Genomic DNA, 18,702 nt, shown 5'->3' on the forward strand with positions numbered 1-18,702 from the left:
GCCCGGAACCGGTCCCGGATAGAATTGAATGCGATATACGAGTAATATCCACCCGATGTCCTAGGCTTCCACCGACTAAACCGGGTGAGGTTGGTGCTCTGTAAACCGTGTGCGCGAATCTGGCTTTTTGGATGCTGACGATAGGGCGCATCCACTCCACCACTAATATTCGAATATACAATAGCGATCTTATCTTTTTTCTCACGTGTAGTATAGAAATTTGTAATAAGATACATAATGCGGTTACAATATAATATTGTGCGATTATTTTCATATAATTAAAATTAATATGTATTTTTTTTTTAGAAAATACAAGGGAAGCGGCGCATCCACTGCTTCTAATGACAGCATGCCACTGGTAAACTGTATAATGTCATAATTGAAAGATGACTTAGCAACGTGTTGGTAATCAAGAAAATTTTTACGTTTGAGTGAAATAAAAACAAATTTGTTTTTCCTCTTCGTTGCCTTCAACAATATGTGTATGAATGAAACAGGGCTGTATATTTCTGAGGACCTCAAGGCTCGTTCTAAAACGAGCCTTGAGGTCCTCAGAAATATACTGTGAGCTGCATCCAACTTCTTGGATAACTAAATGCCCTAATTCTGAATTTTTTTTTCAATTGTTTCCATTTTATTTTATTTATTTATTTTTGGTTACTTTTCAAGAAAATACTTCAAAGCAGTTGACATGATATTGTTTCTGTTTGGGGTAGTATGAATACCATATAAATTTTTTAATATTTGGATAATCCTGCACAACAAGATCTAAAATTTTGACCAATGCACTTCGATGTGATATCCTGCATGCCCAGTTATTTGTTCATGCCAGAATGCACAATGAACTTTGCCTAAGAGTGAACAGTGACCAGTTAAATTGTAGCAGTTTAGCTTTCTCTTGCAGAAGAAATGCCACTGTAGCTCTTGCAAGAACAATCATGTTTTCTAAATCAAATGATAGAACACAACGATCATCTTGTCCACCAATCTTGGTCTTTGTCCGATTTTCCCTTTGAATGTGCTGTTGAAATATATCTGTTTCCTCTGTATTGTCTTTGTTTTTGGTCTTCACATATATCACAAGTCTTTCTCTTGTGAAAGGACAAATTAAATTCGTTGTTAAAGATTTTCCTGTAAACCCATACGAGACATTCCAATTTTCAACGCGAGTGTTGAGTGTTGAAGTCAACAATTTGACGTCATCAACGACGTTCCAATTCGAGTAGGAAGTGCTTAGTTCCCATAATTCCATTCTCAGCAAGATGGATTCCATTCGAATGTCTTACGAATTTCCCACAATTCATTGGAAAGTAGCAGTCAACATATCTGTCGAGTGCTGAGTGTGTTGAGTCAGCGCTAACTCAACGTTGAAAAAAGGAACGAATTTTAATGAACGTTGAGATGAGCACTGAGTCAGCGTTGAAAATTGGAATGTCCCGATAGTGAGACATGATCTATTGTTTGTTCTTTGTAAAGGTCGTACATAATTGAAATTGATAAACCTTATTCCAGATATTGCCTTGCATCAATTTGAAATAGTATGATTCAATGCAAGAAAAAGATGCAGTGTGATTCCTCACTTCATCTAAGCGAGACTAGGATGTGAATTTACTCGTGCTTTCCTCTTCGTTTCTCCCAATGAATACCTGTTTCATGTTGGAACAGATTTGAATAATAATACTGTATTCTCTTTTCAGACACATTCAATGTTGCGAAAAACTTTTTGTACACTGATTTTCTCTGAGCATCTGTAACTAAATTTCCTTCTACTATTCTCAGCACTCGTGCGTTTCTTCTCATTTCTTCTTATGTATCGATTATGAAAGCTTAACAGACAAGTTCCAAAGATTGCTATGAATCTGTTCCCTTTCTTGTGTGCTTAGGAGTCACCTACATTTGAACTTCAAGTTTTGATGCAGCATTTTTCACTTTAAACTTGTCGTTTGCAAACGATTTCCCCTCTACCGTTTTCATAAGAATGGCCCATTTTCCTTTTCCGTTTTTAAAAACTCTTTCCGCCTTGTGGGCACTAAGAGGGCCTCTTTTAGCAAGTATATTATGGGTTCGGCCAGGCCCATAATGGGGCGGCCGGGTGGGAACGGACCGGTAATTTTAATTTTGAGATGTACAGTACACTTATTAGCTGAAGTAACCGTATATCAAACTAACAGAATTTCTTAACATGTAAGTCTCTATACATCCAGCCGGGACAAACGGTATAGTTACAAACTAACGGGATTTCGAACTATCTGAGTTCGAATTAACATTTCCTGTGTTACAAAATTTATAGCAGTTTCTCAGTGCCTAGTTACTTTCCACTCAGCCTGTACATTATGATCTACCAAGAAAATTTTTTACTTGAGTACCTATTTATTATTTTGTTACAAAAAATAAAAATAAATTAAAAAGCTACTTTTCTCTAAAGTTCAGAAAGCATTTAATTGAAAATAAATGCTTTCGAAACTTAAAACTAAAAATCCTTAAACCCAGTAAAAACATGGAACGTTTTTAACGGAACATTTTCGACCATGTATAATGGCTATCTTCAGGTTCTATGATGGGATATAATAAATGAAACAGAAAGCAAATTTGAAATTATAAACATTCGAAAAATGCAAACTTACATAGTGGGTTACATGCACAGAAGCATAAACATATTACTGTAAATAAAATATAGACAATAAGATTAAAAAATTAACAAGAAAAATATTAAATGCAAAATAAAATGATACATACAGTAAAATAAAAAAATAAATACAGTAAAATATAAAAATATTGTAAGTAAAAATATAAATATAGCAAAAGGTGATAAAGAATACTATAACAGTTCAAATAATGCTCTCCAAGCATGTGATACACTGCAAAATCTTTAAAGTTAATTGCAGTCCCTTTCTTGATAGCTTTATAAATTTTCAGACTTTCCATATATTTATGTCATGTTGGAGCTGAGGCACAATGTGGTAGGCACACACTATCTAAAGAAACATCATTAGTCAAAACAAAGGCCACCAAGGCAGTTGTACAGTACATAGGTGCTTTCTAATTGTCTCTTTATGTTACTTTATTCTACTGCCCAAAAATCTATATGTAGCTCCTACATATTCGTAGCAATGATCCATCCTGTAGACCTCAAATAGAGTCATCTCATCAATGGGATCCCCATCATTTGTGCATACTGAGAAGGCAGTAGGACTCCCTTTTATATGCAAAATGTGTATATGGGGCGAGAGTTCTGCTATTTCCTTTAAGATATTGTACAAAACTTTGCTGTAGGTGACAGTTCTAAAGAGCATATTATCATCACACCTGAAATTCATTCGAGCATGCAATGATGTATGACGGTCCTAATAAATGTTTGTTCTGTTAACAAACATTCCATTTTTTTACTGGATTTAAGGTTTTTGGTATTAATTTTAGTTATTACATCTAGTTTTTGGAATTTTTCATTTTNAAAACGTAAGTTTTAACTTTGGAATGTTTTGGAGTTTCATTCGAGCATGCAATGATGTATGACGGTCCTAATAAATGTTTGTTCTGTTAACAAACATTCCATTTTTTTTACTGGATTTAAGGTTTTTGGTATTAATTTTAGTTATTACATCTAGTTTTTGGAATTTTTCATTTTAACTACATGGTTTTCTGAACTTGTTTACAATTTCTAAAGAAAAGAAGAAAAAAAATACAGCATTTAATTTCCATTAAAAAGTCTTTTCAATAAATTTTTCTGTGGAAAATAACTATTTAATACTTAAAAAGCATCCCCAAAAGTAAGCAAACCTGTGTAGTTTTTCACGTTAAACACACTACATCATTGGTTTGCTTGCTTAGCTGTTTGTTGCTTAGAAGCATTCGTTACGTGCTAATTTCAGTACTGTCCACAAGAATGACATTGTGAGAATCACATTGTATTTAATATAATTTAAGGCTGTAATTTCATTACAAGCAAACGATATGTTTGTAATTAAAACTATTTTTCTTTTATAATCAGATGATTCAATGTTGAAAACTTCAAAATTACAACATAAATAATTGGAAATTATATTTTTGTTTGTGTAAGTCAACTTTTCCTTCAGTTTCCTTTGCAACTAATTAAACATTCTATAGACAGCACATAATTAATGAATATATAGCAATAATCTAACACTCTATAAAATATAAAATGTCCAAATCAGTTATAATTGTAAAATATTTTATTTAGAAGTGAATAATTTTTGAGCTATTCTTATGTAATAAATAAATAAATAAATGTAATATATTAAAAAGTTTTATTTTGATATTCAAATAAATATCAATCATAAATTGGAAGAAAAAAACGTTCATTATAACACTTATAATTTTACTATATTTATAATTTTCTTTAAATCTGTTGCCCAGTTTCAAATTAATTGGATTAATTATACTATTTTAATAATAATTACTTAAAAGTTGGACTAAATATTTTGGTATTTACAATTTTAAATGTTTAGTTTTCTGAATCAATACTTATTTAAATAATTTATAAAAATGATTAAACTAAATTAATTATATATACATAAGTATGTAATTTTATTCACTTTCATTAACAATATGTTTTTCTTTCTCTGAAACATATGGTACAGTTCCTGGTTTACTATGAAGTCTTCTGTTTGCTTCTCTGAAAATATATAAAATAAAATTTAAGTACATCCACAAATAGAATATTAAAAAGTATCAAAGTGTTGCTGATAATTTTATTAAGTTCTTAATAATTAATTTTTTGGTTTTGGAAAATAAACTTAAAAAGTCCATAGTTTCTAAGAATACAGAATTAATAAATTTTACAATAAATAACATTTTGCATTTTTAATCCATTACAAATAAAACCCAAAGAACAAAATCACAGAATATGTTCTTTAAATGCATTATGATTTTGAATTACTTTAAATAAATAGTTGCATTTGTAATGGACTGTTTAGAAGGAATTTGTTTCAGTCAGTTGAGATTAGCTTTTATCTGGAGTTTAAAAGATTAAAAATTAGTGACATTCTATAATATTTTTGATAGAAATACTTTTAGCACCATATTTTCAAGTTGATAACCTAAGAGTTTTACCAAAAATGATATTTCAGCTTGAGCTAATGAATTTAAGCTTGAGCTGAAATAACATTTAGCTCAAGTTAAATATTATTTTGCTCAAGCTGAAATATCATTTAGCACAAGCTGAAATTTTTAAACAAATAAATGATTAAGATAAAAGATTATACAGAACCGGATGAATACGAAGATCCTAATCAGAATCCATGAGGAAGCAAATGATGTTGAGAATTTCTTGCAAAAATATAGTATTTCAATATTTATAAATTATATTGATTAATTTTTTCCTATATAAATGGAGATTGATATTAGTAATCTTGAGTTGGTATTAATTCACTGCGGTGGGGAGAAAAGGTTTTGTTATATTTGGAAGGATGGAAGGGGGCATTTACATATCTTTGATTATGTTGATACACCTTATGGTAGATTTTTATGTACACTACAATGTAAATTTTTACATAATGATAGATAAGGCTATTTTAATATTGATTAAATTTTTTCCTATATAAATGGAGACATTGAAAAAACTAAACAATATTGGTAAGCTTCAAAATACTCAAACTAGGAAATTAAACGAGTTAGAAATTGATTATGAATATCCAATTCTTTATGTTAAAACAATATCAACACGCTTTGGTGATAAAAAAAATAGTAGTTCTTAGGGATGGAGAACTGAATGAATTTAAAGTTTTTCTTCCTGATCGATTTAATAAAAACTTAAGGGACGAAGATTTAGATGATATGAAAGATTTAAAATTTGTGTACAAGGGTATGAAAAATTGTGGGAATATGTATAAAGCTCATATTATGAGTTTGTTTGACTTTTTTTTATACTTACTGTTTTACTGTTATTTAAACATCTTTCTTCTTTGCGAATTAATAGAATCTTTAGGATGAAATATGTAAATGCCATTTTTTAACATTTAAATTTCTTAACTTTTTTTAATTGAATTTTTAAACATTTATCCTAATTTTTATTTTTAAAAACTTTTGGGGAAGAACTCTCATTTATATACTACTGACATTTGAATTTGCCAACTAGACGCGGTTGGTTAACCGATGTGACGGTTGATTGGGGGTTGGATAATCGATGCTCTACTGTATGTTTTATGTGAAAGGACAATGTATCTGCTAATTTTGTTCATAATAAATTACAAATTTTCTTTGTACAAAAAAAAGGTTATATAAAAGTTAAATTCATAATACAAAGTATAAAGTTGCCAACATATTTTTTAGAAAATGTAAGAAATCCTTTGCATGGAAGTGGCATATGCCATTTTGGTCAATGGTGCAACAGAATGGGGTTTTACATGTGAGTGTGTGCTTAGTACAGAGGTAGGCTTGTTGTTTGGTACAACCATTCATCAATGAGAGAGAGAGAGATTCTTTCACAATCCTTCAATTGTTGTCAAATTTGGTGGAAGTCCACGAATTAGGCATCTACACTGAAAAAGTTTGTTGGAAAGAGATGGAACATTTCAGATCCAAAGAGTAAAAAAGGGCAATCATTTTTGTCAAAGAGAGGCACAAGTATACACAGTTTGATGAGTAGAAGAGAATTCAGTGGTGATGGTAATAGCACAGGATTAATCCAAGAAGCATGGAAAGTCAGATAGAAATAAATTATAAAAAATGCCCTGGTGTCATTGCAACACAAGTTTTTTATAAAGTTTGTCCCTTGATTGTACATCCAAATTGATCTCCATCCCTTGTCCTCATTTCTTGATTGGTCTATTACCTGTTTCTAGGGGTAATTTAAGACTGACTTGAAGTGTGAGAAAAGTTGATGCCAAATTTCAATCCCATCAATATTTACTGATCTTGGGACTTCTGTTGTTTAAATCAAGAGTTGTGTACCTCTCTTTAACAATTATTATTTAAAAATGTTAGTTGTTGGAAATTCTGATGGCAAACAATTTATAAAAAGTAAATGTTTCTTTTCAGATTCTTTGTTTTGAAAAGGTGAGGGTTCAGACTTTGTCTGAGACCTCACACATATCTTTAATCCTGTCCTATTCATTTTCTGTGCAGTAATCCATATTTTAATCAATTTTAGTAAATGCACCTACTTATTTTCTATTAAATAGAGTAAGTTTGAACCCAGTAAAGACATTATTGATTAAAATAAAAGAGGAGGAACTTGTACCTTGATAATAGTATGCTATTGGTAATTGTTTTCCCCCACTTCTTTTATAAATTATATCTATAACAGTCTGATAATGTAAGTGAAACAGAAGAAACAGAAATAAATAAATAAATAAATATATATATATATATATTTTGTTTTTAAACTATTTTTTTGGGAGGGAACAAAATCCCACGACTTCCTATAAACTATTACCAAGTTTGATAACATTTTGTCCAGTAGTTTTCCTTTTATGGCCATTTCAAAGTGGAACTTTAATTGAAGTATTTGATATAAAACTTTTTAAACTGCACAAAACTAAGTGCTATATTTTCAATGTCACTTTGGAGAATTAAGGTAAACATTATTTTTTTTACAAATAAGTGGAAAAGTCCCAAAGGACAATTGATACCTTCAACTGAATGGGTACAGTACACATTATACAAAAATTAACAGTTATACAAACAAATATAAATGTAGGAAATAAAAGGGGAAAAAACAATTAAATAAAATTAAAAAGTGTGTAATGTGTTTTTACATTTTAATTTAAAACAAGGAAAATTAAGAGATAAAAATATCAAAATTATTTAAATTTTGAGAAATACAATAAGAAAAGAAGCTTTGAGATACATTCAAATGAAAAAATGGAGTGAAGACACAAGATAAAGGTCATGTGTTTTTCAAAGAAACATGGTAAATTGCAAAAATAGCTAATCATAATAAATAAAACCATTAAAAAATTTTAAATAAAGTAAACAATTGAAATAGTTGATACACTCAAAAAACAAAAAAAACTTAATCTAATCTTTGCAAAGTTAGGATTCTAAGTATATGGTAAATTGCAAAATTTACCATACATTAGTGCAGATTATGGAAAAATTTTAATACAGTTCTGGTCATTCTTTAAACTTATTTGTGAGATATCTTCGTAAAAATATGGTATATATTGTATTTTTTAATAGTTTATTATTTTAACTAATAAAATGCAAGAAAACTTCAATATTAAAAATTAAATATAATGCTGTTGAGAATTTCATTATTTATTTTAAATAAAGTCAGCTTATTTAATATACTATATATATATATAACAAAAGTAAAAAATACTCACTTTCTCTTACGTGAATTTAACATAACTTGTTTTTCTTTACAAGCATTATAAACATGTTTTGGTATATGGCGATGTCGAGAAATACGTTTGATTTGAGAATGTTGACCAAACTTTTCCTTTAATTTTTTATTGTAATTTGCTGCAGATCTTTCTCTATATGAAAGCTATATAAAGATATGTATATTCCATTAAATATACTTGAAATATTCTGAAAGAAATTAATTATTGTATTATTACTTACAACACCCAACTGTTCAGAAGCATTTGATTTCCAAATTCTGATGTTCATTTCATCTGAACCACTCAAAATATATTTGTTATCCATTGACCATAAAACACATGTTAATCTTTGCATTCGTTTGGTATGATAAATTTCTCTAAAAAATTTAGCTTTGTTAGTTAAAATAACCAACTAATTTAAAATATAATTTTAATAGAATTTTTACAAAAATTCAATGTAATTAAATACATTATATTTAATATTTCTCAAAAAACCATAATTTTTAATGTACCTTTAAATCAGCGTTTCTCAAAGTGGGCGATAATGCCCCCTTGTGGGCGCTGGAGGCTTTCAGGGGGGCAGTAGAAGGCTCAAAGAGAATTGGGGGGCGTTAAGGAAATATAGAGGGGCGACGGCAGACAAATTCTATATATAAAAATTCGACGGAATATATATAAAATGTTGACATTTTATATATTTTTTATTTTTTATTGAAGGTCACAACTTGAATATTTCTAACACATTGACTTTTATTTTAGCTCAGCGTTTCTCAAAGTAAGCAATAACGCCCCCTTCTGGCGCGATGAATAGATCTATGATAGAGGCAGGGTATTGAACGGTGACCAAAGGCAAAATTGGGGCTGATAAGAGGAAACATTGCGTTTAATGGTTTCCAGATGATGAGAACAATGTACAGTAAGGGCACAAAGTGTGAGATTTATAGAAAAGTTTTCCTAAGAATATTTCCAATCCTTTTCTCACACCAGAGAAAATGGGTTAGGGGGCGTTGGGTATAACTTTATGGAACAAAGGGGACGGTGGATCGAAAAAGTTTGAGAATCACTGCTTTAAATGATATAATTGCTTCAAAAATAAATATATTAAAGTTGAAATTTAGACAATATATTAATAAATTATTACAAAATTTAAAGTAATTAATAAAAATAGTATATTCAGTTACTTATATAAAATTTTAATATATGAATAAAGATTTCCAATTTATTATTTTATATTTGGGTGTACAGAAGTCAAAGAATCCCAAGCACCATTTCCACCCAAATTCTGATTTCTGTGTGGTTGTGTTACTTATGAGTGTCCACATTGCATCCAGAAATCCACATCATTCTTTCACAAACTGAAAAGCTCTAAATACAAAACTTGGATTTGATTTGCAATTGTGGGTTCCATCTATGGTGTGCATTTAAGATCTTTTGATGTACTGTACATATAGGGCTCGTTACAGTAATAAGAAAGTCTTCTATTATTTTTGTAGATAAAATCATGTAGAAAATAAGGTACAAACATAAATGACAGCTGTTAGGAAGCAACATGGAAAGACAATGTGTAACACACTATAGCCTTTATCTGTATATTACTCAAACTGAAGCATTTTTACTTATTAAAAAAACTTGCCCTGTTTTTTATAATCCTACAAAGTAATGGGTTTCAAAACTTTGCAATTTCCTTACCCAATAAAATCATTCAATATGAAAAATAAACCTTCTTTTTGTCATTTGTCTATATCAGTGGTTCTCAACCAAAATCCATGTAACATTACTGGGAGTCCACAGAAAAAAAATACCAAATTGGGGGTTCACGGTGATTTTTTAGTAGTCTGTAGGGATAAAGAATACTATAACAGTTCAAATAATGCTCTCCAAGCATGTGATACACTGCAAAATCTTTAAAGTTAATTGCAGTCCCTTTCTTGATAGCTNAGGGAACAAAATCCCACGACTTCCTATAAACTATTACCAAGTTTGATAACATTTTGTCCAGTAGTTTTCCTTTTATGGCCATTTCAAAGTGGAACTTTAATTGAAGTATTTGATATAAAACTTTTTAAACTGCACAAAACTAAGTGCTATATTTTCAATGTCACTTTGGAGAATTAAGGTAAACATTATTTTTTTTACAAATAAGTGGAAAAGTCCCAAAGGACAATTGATACCTTCAACTGAATGGGTACAGTACACATTATACAAAAATTAACAGTTATACAAACAAATATAAATGTAGGAAATAAAAGGGGAAAAAACAATTAAATAAAATTAAAAATTGTATAATGTGCTTTTACATTTTAATTTAAAACAAGGAAAATTAAGAGATAAAAATATCAAAATTATTTAAATTTTGAGAAATACAATAAGAAAAGAAGCTTTGAGATACATTCAAATGAAAAAATGGAGTGAAGACACAAGATAAAGGTCATGTGTTTTTCAAAGAAACATGGTAAATTGCAAAAATAGCTAATCATAATAAATAAAACCATTAAAAAATTTTAAATAAAGTAAACAATTGAAATAGTTGATACACTCAAAAAACAAAAAAAACTTAATCTAATCTTTGCAAAGTTAGGATTCTAAGTATATGGTAAATTGCAAAATTTACCATACATTAGTGCAGATTATGGAAAAATTTTAATACAGTTCTGGTCATTCTTTAAACTTATTTGTGAGATATCTTCGTAAAAATATGGTATATATTGTATTTTTTAATAGTTTATTATTTTAACTAATAAAATGCAAGAAAACTTCAATATTAAAAATTAAATATAATGCTGTTGAGAATTTCATTATTTATTTTAAATAAAGTCAGCTTATTTAATATACTATATATATATATAACAAAAGTAAAAAATACTCACTTTCTCTTACGTGAATTTAACATAACTTGTTTTTCTTTACAAGCATTATAAACATGTTTTGGTATATGGCGATGTCGAGAAATACGTTTGATTTGAGAATGTTGACCAAACTTTTCCTTTAATTTTTTATTGTAATTTGCTGCAGATCTTTCTCTATATGAAAGCTATATAAAGATATGTATATTCCATTAAATATACTTGAAATATTCTGAAAGAAATTAATTATTGTATTATTACTTACAACACCCAACTGTTCAGAAGCATTTGATTTCCAAATTCTGATGTTCATTTCATCTGAACCACTCAAAATATATTTGTTATCCATTGACCATAAAACACATGTTAATCTTTGCATTCGTTTGGTATGATAAATTTCTCTAAAAAATTTAGCTTTGTTAGTTAAAATAACCAACTAATTTAAAATATAATTTTAATAGAATTTTTACAAAAATTCAATGTAATTAAATACATTATATTTAATATTTCTCAAAAAACCATAATTTTTAATGTACCTTTAAATCAGCGTTTCTCAAAGTGGGCGATAATGCCCCCTTGTGGGCGCTGGAGGCTTTCAGGGGGGCAGTAGAAGGCTCAAAGAGAATTGGGGGGCGTTAAGGAAATATAGAGGGGCGACGGCAGACATTCTCTATATATAAAAATTCGACGGAATATATATAAAATGTTGACATTTTATATATTTTTTATTTTTTATTGAAGGTCACAACTTGAATATTTCTAACACATTGACTTTTATTTTAGCTCAGCGTTTCTCAAAGTAAGCAATAACGCCCCCTTCTGGCGCGATGAATAGATCTATGATAGAGGCAGGGTATTGAACGGTGACCAAAGGCAAAATTGGGGCTGATAAGAGGAAACATTGCGTTTAATGGTTTCCAGATGATGAGAACAATGTACAGTAAGGGCACAAAGTGTGAGATTCATAGAAAAGTTTTCCTAAGAATATTTCCAATCCTTTTCTCACACAAGAGAAAATGGGTTAGGGGGCGTTGGGTATAACTTTATGGAACAAAGGGGACGGTGGATCGAAAAAGTTTGAGAATCACTGCTTTAAATGATATAATTGCTTCAAAAATAAATATATTAAAGTTGAAATTTAGACAATATATTAATAAATTATTACAAAATTTAAAGTAATTAATAAAAATAGTATATTCAGTTACTTATATAAAATTTTAATATATGAATAAAGATTTCCAATTTATTATTTTATATTTGGGTGTACAGAAGTCAAAGAATCCCAAGCACCATTTCCACCCAAATTCTGATTTCTGTGTGGTTGTGTTACTTATGAGTGTCCACATTGCATCCAGAAATCCACATCATTCTTTCACAAACTGAAAAGCTCTAAATACAAAACTTGGATTTGATTTGCAATTGTGGGTTCCATCTATGGTGTGCATTTAAGATCTTTTGATGTACTGTACATATAGGGCTCGTTACAGTAATAAGAAAGTCTTCTATTATTTTTGTAGATAAAATCATGTAGAAAATAAGGTACAAACATAAATGACAGCTGTTAGGAAGCAACATGGAAAGACAATGTGTAACACACTATAGCCTTTATCTGTATATTACTCAAACTGAAGCATTTTTACTTATTAAAAAAACTTGCCCTGTTTTTTATAATCCTACAAAGTAATGGGTTTCAAAACTTTGCAATTTCCTTACCCAATAAAATCATTCAATATGAAAAATAAACCTTCTTTTTGTCATTTGTCTATATCAGTGGTTCTCAACCAAAATCCATGTAACATTACTGGGAGTCCACAGAAAAAAAATACCAAATTGGGGGGTTCACGGTGATTTTTTAGTAGTCTGTAGAGTAATTCTACTTCAGAACAATTGTTTTACTGAGAATTAAATTTCTACAGTATATATATTGCCAATATCTTTATTACTCATTTCTTGCATAAGAGTTATAAAATAAATTATTTAAAATATTGAATACATATATGACATATATATCTCATTGACAAAGGTCAAAGAAGGTCAAAGAGAGACTATAAAGCTGGGGTTTGTTAGGAGAATCTTATACCATCAGCATCATGTCACTTGACAGTGACATTTCTGAACGTTTTCCTTTCTTTTTTTATTAGTGAAAAGTATAAGGTTTTTTTCTTTGCAATGTCTATGGGAGTCCACAAAAAAAAATATTAAAAAGAAAAGGGGTCCATGGGTAAAAAAAAGGTTAAGAACCACTGGTCTACATCATCAAATCATCATCTTCAGTCATGAGAACTGTGCAACTTTCTTTTTTGCCCAAGTGTCACCCATGAGAAACATATTGTATATTGGGACCTTTTGTGTGGTAATTGACTTTCTAATGCCTATATATTGAAATCCTGCATGTTGTCATCCACTTAACTGCCACAGATTGATCCAATTTAATGCAATGCCTTACAATCCAAGTTCTGCAGTCACAGTTGCAACATGTAAAAGCCAAAATGTTTTTCATGTCTCTTGTAAAATTCAGCTTTTGGTATGTGTGATCTTTTGACTGTTGTATACTCCATTTAATTATTTATTTTCAAGTATTATTACTCAAAGAAAACTAAAAATCTATACTACTGAACAAGTACATATTTTCTTCTTAAAAAACTAATAAATAGAAATTTATATGAAAACGTAAGTTTTAACTTTGGAATGTTTTGGAGTATCAATGATAATATATGATAACAGATTGCAATAGTTGCAGTTAGTAAAATTGTTTCTGAAGATGTTTTATTTTTCTTTTAAAGTAAACGAAACATATACAGTAGTGGCCAAAAGTAGAGCTATCCTTGACATATGTTTTAAAAATGCAACCTCTATTTTGTTCACCACCTACTACATAATTAATATTGTGATAGTTGAAAAGAGCACAAAAAAAAAAGTCAAAATACTCAATTAACTCAAACAAATTTTATTTTAAATCTGATTTACAAAAGATGATATATTTTACACTGTGACAAAAGTAGAGCTACCAAAGAAAGTATGTAGATTTGTCCACTATTTTTAAGACAAAATATTAGTATTTCGTGGCATAATTAGAGCTTCTGATCACTGCATCACATCTACATTCCATTAAATAAACTAAGTTGTAAAGCAGTGATTTGGGAGTCTCATACCATGCTTTTTGAATGGTAGACCACAATTCATCCAGTTCATGTGCAAACTAATTTCAATCATTTGTTTTTTTGCAAAAATATGTATGCTGGCGTATATGGCACTCAACTTCATTCCAAAGATTCTCTATGGGGTTGAGGTCTGGTGATTGGGCTGGCCATGTCATAAGATTCACTCTTTTCTGTTAAAACCAAATTTGCTGGGTGTTTTGGGTCGTTGTCCTGTTGGAAGATCCATTTCCTTGACATTAAACGACGTGCATGAGGAAGCATTTGATTCTGCAATATGTCCCAATAAACAGTTTGATCCATTATTCCATTAATTCTATGAATTGGACCAGTTCCCTTTACAGAGAAACATCCCCATATCATTATGCAGCCACCACCATGCTTTATTATAGGAACTATGTATTTTGGGTCATATCTTATGTTCACTGGTCATCTGACATATCGTATACCATCACTAGAGAAGACATTGAATTTAGATTCATCACTCCATAATACCTTTGACCATTTTTGTTTGGTCCAAGTGATGTGTTCATGTGTAAACTCTAATTTCAACCTTTTGTTTTTTGCAGAGATGAGTGGTTTCTTTGCTGATCATCTCCCATGTAATCCAAAACTAGTCAAATGTCTTCATACAGTCCTTAAGCTTATATCTGGGTCACCCACTTCACATATGTGAAGCAGTCAAACAAGGGTTGGCTGCACTCATATGCCTGATCAAACGATCCAACTGTGGTGTTGTTTTTCATGTTCTACAAGATTTTTTGGCAGAAACAATGGTCCCATATATTTGAAAACACTTCATCACTTTCGCAACAAGCTTTATGCAATGGAACAAGCTTTAGTTAATTCAATGGAACGTAGATGTGATGCAGTGATCAGAAGCTCTGATTATGCGATGAAATACTAATATATTGTCCTAAAAATACTGGACAAATCTGCATACTTTCTTTGGTAGCTCTACTTTTGTCACAGTGTAAAATATATCATCGTATCTCACTTCCTTGCCTGTAACCGGTGTTCTTCCTCTCCAAAACGAAGGACTTTGCAAACGTTCGCTCAATCTTTGTATATACCTGCAACATCAACATAAACCAACCGCTCAACCTTTGTATATACCTGCAACATCATGTGACCCACCACAGTATAAGATGGCAGCATTCAACACTCTAATCAAAAGAGCATATTCACATTCCTCGTCACAATCAGCTTTCAATTCTGAAATGCGACGCATAGAGCAAATAGCTAAACAACATGGCTATAACAACATTGTAGGCAAGATAAACAACAATGTACTCAAACAACAATACAACAACACCTCTCGTTCCAATGATTCCCTGGTTAAGTACATACCTATCACCTACAACCCGGCACTTAAGGCCATATACAACCAGATAGCCAAGAAAAAGAATGTCCGCTTGGCATTTAGGAGGTGCGCCACAATATTCATTGGCTTAGAAATGGAAAAGACTCTCCAGACAGCAACAGACTTCCGGGAGTATACTCTGTGCCCATCATAGATCATAGAGACAACAGCGAAGTAATTTACATCGGGTCCACTAAACGCAACTTAGTAACTAGAATCAAGGAACACAAAGCGGACATCCTACATCATAGAAACAACACCGCCTTAGCGGTATACTCATCCGACCTAGAAATAGAGCCGCTATTCCCTCTAGCCAGAATTATTCACACCACATTCAGCACACAACACCTCAGATGGCTAGAGGCCTTATACATTTGCCTTAACATCCTCAGGAATAAGCATTGCATTAACTTTAAACAAGAAATGAAGATATCAACAGCATGGGAAGCCTTCCTCAATAAATCTCTAAAGTAACAACATACGGATAATGCGCAAGTCTACAATGACGCCATCGGTAACATGTGACAACGTTCCAGAAAGATTTTCCAAATAACGGTTAATTCTAGACTGGAAATTCGAATTCAGATAGCGAATTCCGTAACGCCTGAGGAAGAACCAAATTAGGTTCGAAAACGTTTGCAAAGTCCTTCGTTTTGGAGAGGAAGAACACCAGTTACAGGCAAGGAAGTGAGATAATTTAGCATTTCCGGTGTTATAATTTCTATATAGTTTATATATCATCTTTTGTAAATCAGATTTAAAATAAAATTTGTTTAAGTTAATTGAGTATTTTGACTCTTTTTTTTGTGCTCTTTTCAACTATCACAATATTAATTATGTAGTAGGTGGTGAACAAAATAGAGGTTGCATTTTTAAAACATATGTCAAGGGTAGCTCTACTTTTGGCCACTACTGTATAATACATATAACTACTCCAATAATTACTTCAAATACCAAATGAACAGCTGGATTCCTTTATTGGGCTGTTAAAACTAAATAATTAATAAGCAATTTGACAGAAGGTAGCCTGCCTCCTGCCAAACTGCTTATTAATTATTTAGCCTTAATAACCTGATAAAGGAATCTGGCTGTTCATTTGATAAATGAAATGAACCATTTAAATAGATATGAATTTATTAGCATCTTAGGAGAAAAAATAATGGAAAATGTTTGATAACAATGGTGTGTATTGTGAGCAAATGACAAACTTTTCGAACATACTCGACATTAACTTGTTATCACTGTGTGACAGTTTGCCTTTCTGTTGTTTTTTATGTGATATTATCAAACTGTATTGACTTATGTATTTTATGCAATAAATTGTGCGTATTTCTTCATACCTATGGCTATACCTTTCAAACGTTTACACAAAATGGCCTGCATCACTTTCAAACATTTTTGATATACAGGCGACAATTTATCTTATCTGTGTGAACCACATGTCATTTTGTACTAATTAATTGATGCTCTAAAACTTTCTAATTGGAAAGTTTGCTCTATCTGTTTCCATTTTCGATTTGCACTGCCTATCATCCAAATTTTGCCACTAGGGGCGCTGCTGTCATTTGCATTAGGTCATGCATAGTCGCTTTACTATACCGTTACCTCACTTGCATAGCTGTAGCTCTCTCTGTTCGCAAAAATTTTCTGGTTAAAGGGACTTTCCTATGCACCCTGTATATTGTATTCATTTATTTTAGTATTACAAATCAAAATAAAAGTTGCACCTAATTCTATTCATTTTATAAACTTTACAGCTTAATAAAAAGTTTTTCTGCAATTCAATTTTAAATTAACAGTACATCTCTAAGTCAAATAATTTATTAAATGCTAAATAATTATCCAATAAAAAATACTACCTGCTTCTTCCATGTGTCAAAGGAAAAATTCTTATTGTTTTGTCATAACTTCCACTTACAAATTCTTTTCCAGTAGGAGAATAATCAACATCCAGAACTGAAATAATTATTTATTGCAATAAATAATTTTATAAAATATATCTAGAATATTAAAAATGATACAGCTTCACTAAAATATGATTTTTAATTAAAAACTTAAAAAATTTCTTATTATTTTAAATTGTTTTCTTATTCTTATTAAATTATTTATTGTTTTACAACTATAAAATAAAATCATTTAACCTGCTGATATATGATCCATATGAATTTGAGAAGCTCTTGATAGCTTGCGTAAATCAAAAGAATAAAGACTGAAAAATAAATAATTATTTTTAATTAAAAATAATGCCAAATATATTTAACATACTTTACTGAATTAAAAATAACAACACAAATAATAAAGCCAATTTAAAAAAAAATCTTGCATTAATAAAAATGTTGCACTTCAGCTATGGATTAATTAAAATAAAATATATTGATAATTTCTTCAAATAGTTTCAGTTAGATAATGTTTAAGAATAGTACAGAAATATGTAATGACTATAAAAGTTTAAAATTTTAGATGAGAAATTTTACTTATGATCTTCATTGGCCACTGTAAACACAAATGATTCCATAGGATTCCAACAAATTGTGTTACTACGCATTTCTAATGTTACCTAAAATAAAAATAAATACCATCATACTTATTACAATTATTAGAAAATACAGTGTAATATTTGATGTTACCATTTATTTTTTTTATTCATTAATTAAATTTTTTTAGTGCTTTTTACTTCTATTATTATTATTACCGTTATATTTTACAATACATTTATCTATATATATAAAAATGAATGCATGTATGTGTGCGTGTGTGTGTGTCCTTCATGCATTACCACACCGTTTATCCAATTGCCGTGAAACTTTGAGAAGTTGTTTAATATACTCCCGTGAAGGTTTCTGGCATAGTACATTTATCCTACGATAGATGGCGTGCATTTATACTGTGTGTTCGATCAATTTCAAATTGTGAAGACCATTTCCCCCTTCAAAAAATATCTCTATGTATGCATTTGTGAACTGTTATTTACGATATTTGTAATAATTTTTGTTTAATCACTTTATTTCAACTTTTTTTTGCTAATTATGTATTCGCTCGAACTTTGTTAAAAC

At 30.2% G+C, this 18,702-nt stretch overlaps 1 protein-coding gene across 1 annotated transcript in view; it reads right to left on the reverse strand.

The window, feature by feature from the left end:
- Nucleotides 1-4,350: 4,350 nt before the first annotated feature.
- LOC111626829 (DDB1- and CUL4-associated factor 13-like) overlaps nt 4,351-18,702 on the reverse strand; it is a 26,210-nt gene continuing 11,858 nt past the window's right edge. The window contains exons 6-13 of the mRNA XM_023370348.1: nt 18,124-18,206; nt 17,791-17,858; nt 17,509-17,605; nt 11,394-11,529; nt 11,153-11,316; nt 8,527-8,662; nt 8,286-8,449; nt 4,351-4,633 (exon numbers count right to left, since the gene is read on the reverse strand). Coding sequence (XP_023226116.1) covers nt 4,546-4,633; nt 8,286-8,449; nt 8,527-8,662; nt 11,153-11,316; nt 11,394-11,529; nt 17,509-17,605; nt 17,791-17,858; nt 18,124-18,206 — 936 coding nt within the window. The 3' untranslated portion in view covers nt 4,351-4,545. The remainder of the gene's footprint in view (nt 4,634-8,285; nt 8,450-8,526; nt 8,663-11,152; nt 11,317-11,393; nt 11,530-17,508; nt 17,606-17,790; nt 17,859-18,123; nt 18,207-18,702) is intronic.

Source organism: Centruroides sculpturatus, unplaced genomic scaffold (genome assembly GCF_000671375.1).
Source record: "Centruroides sculpturatus isolate CEXI.00-Female unplaced genomic scaffold, Cexi_2.0 scaffold280, whole genome shotgun sequence".
Lineage (NCBI taxonomy): Eukaryota > Metazoa > Arthropoda > Arachnida > Scorpiones > Buthidae > Centruroides > Centruroides sculpturatus.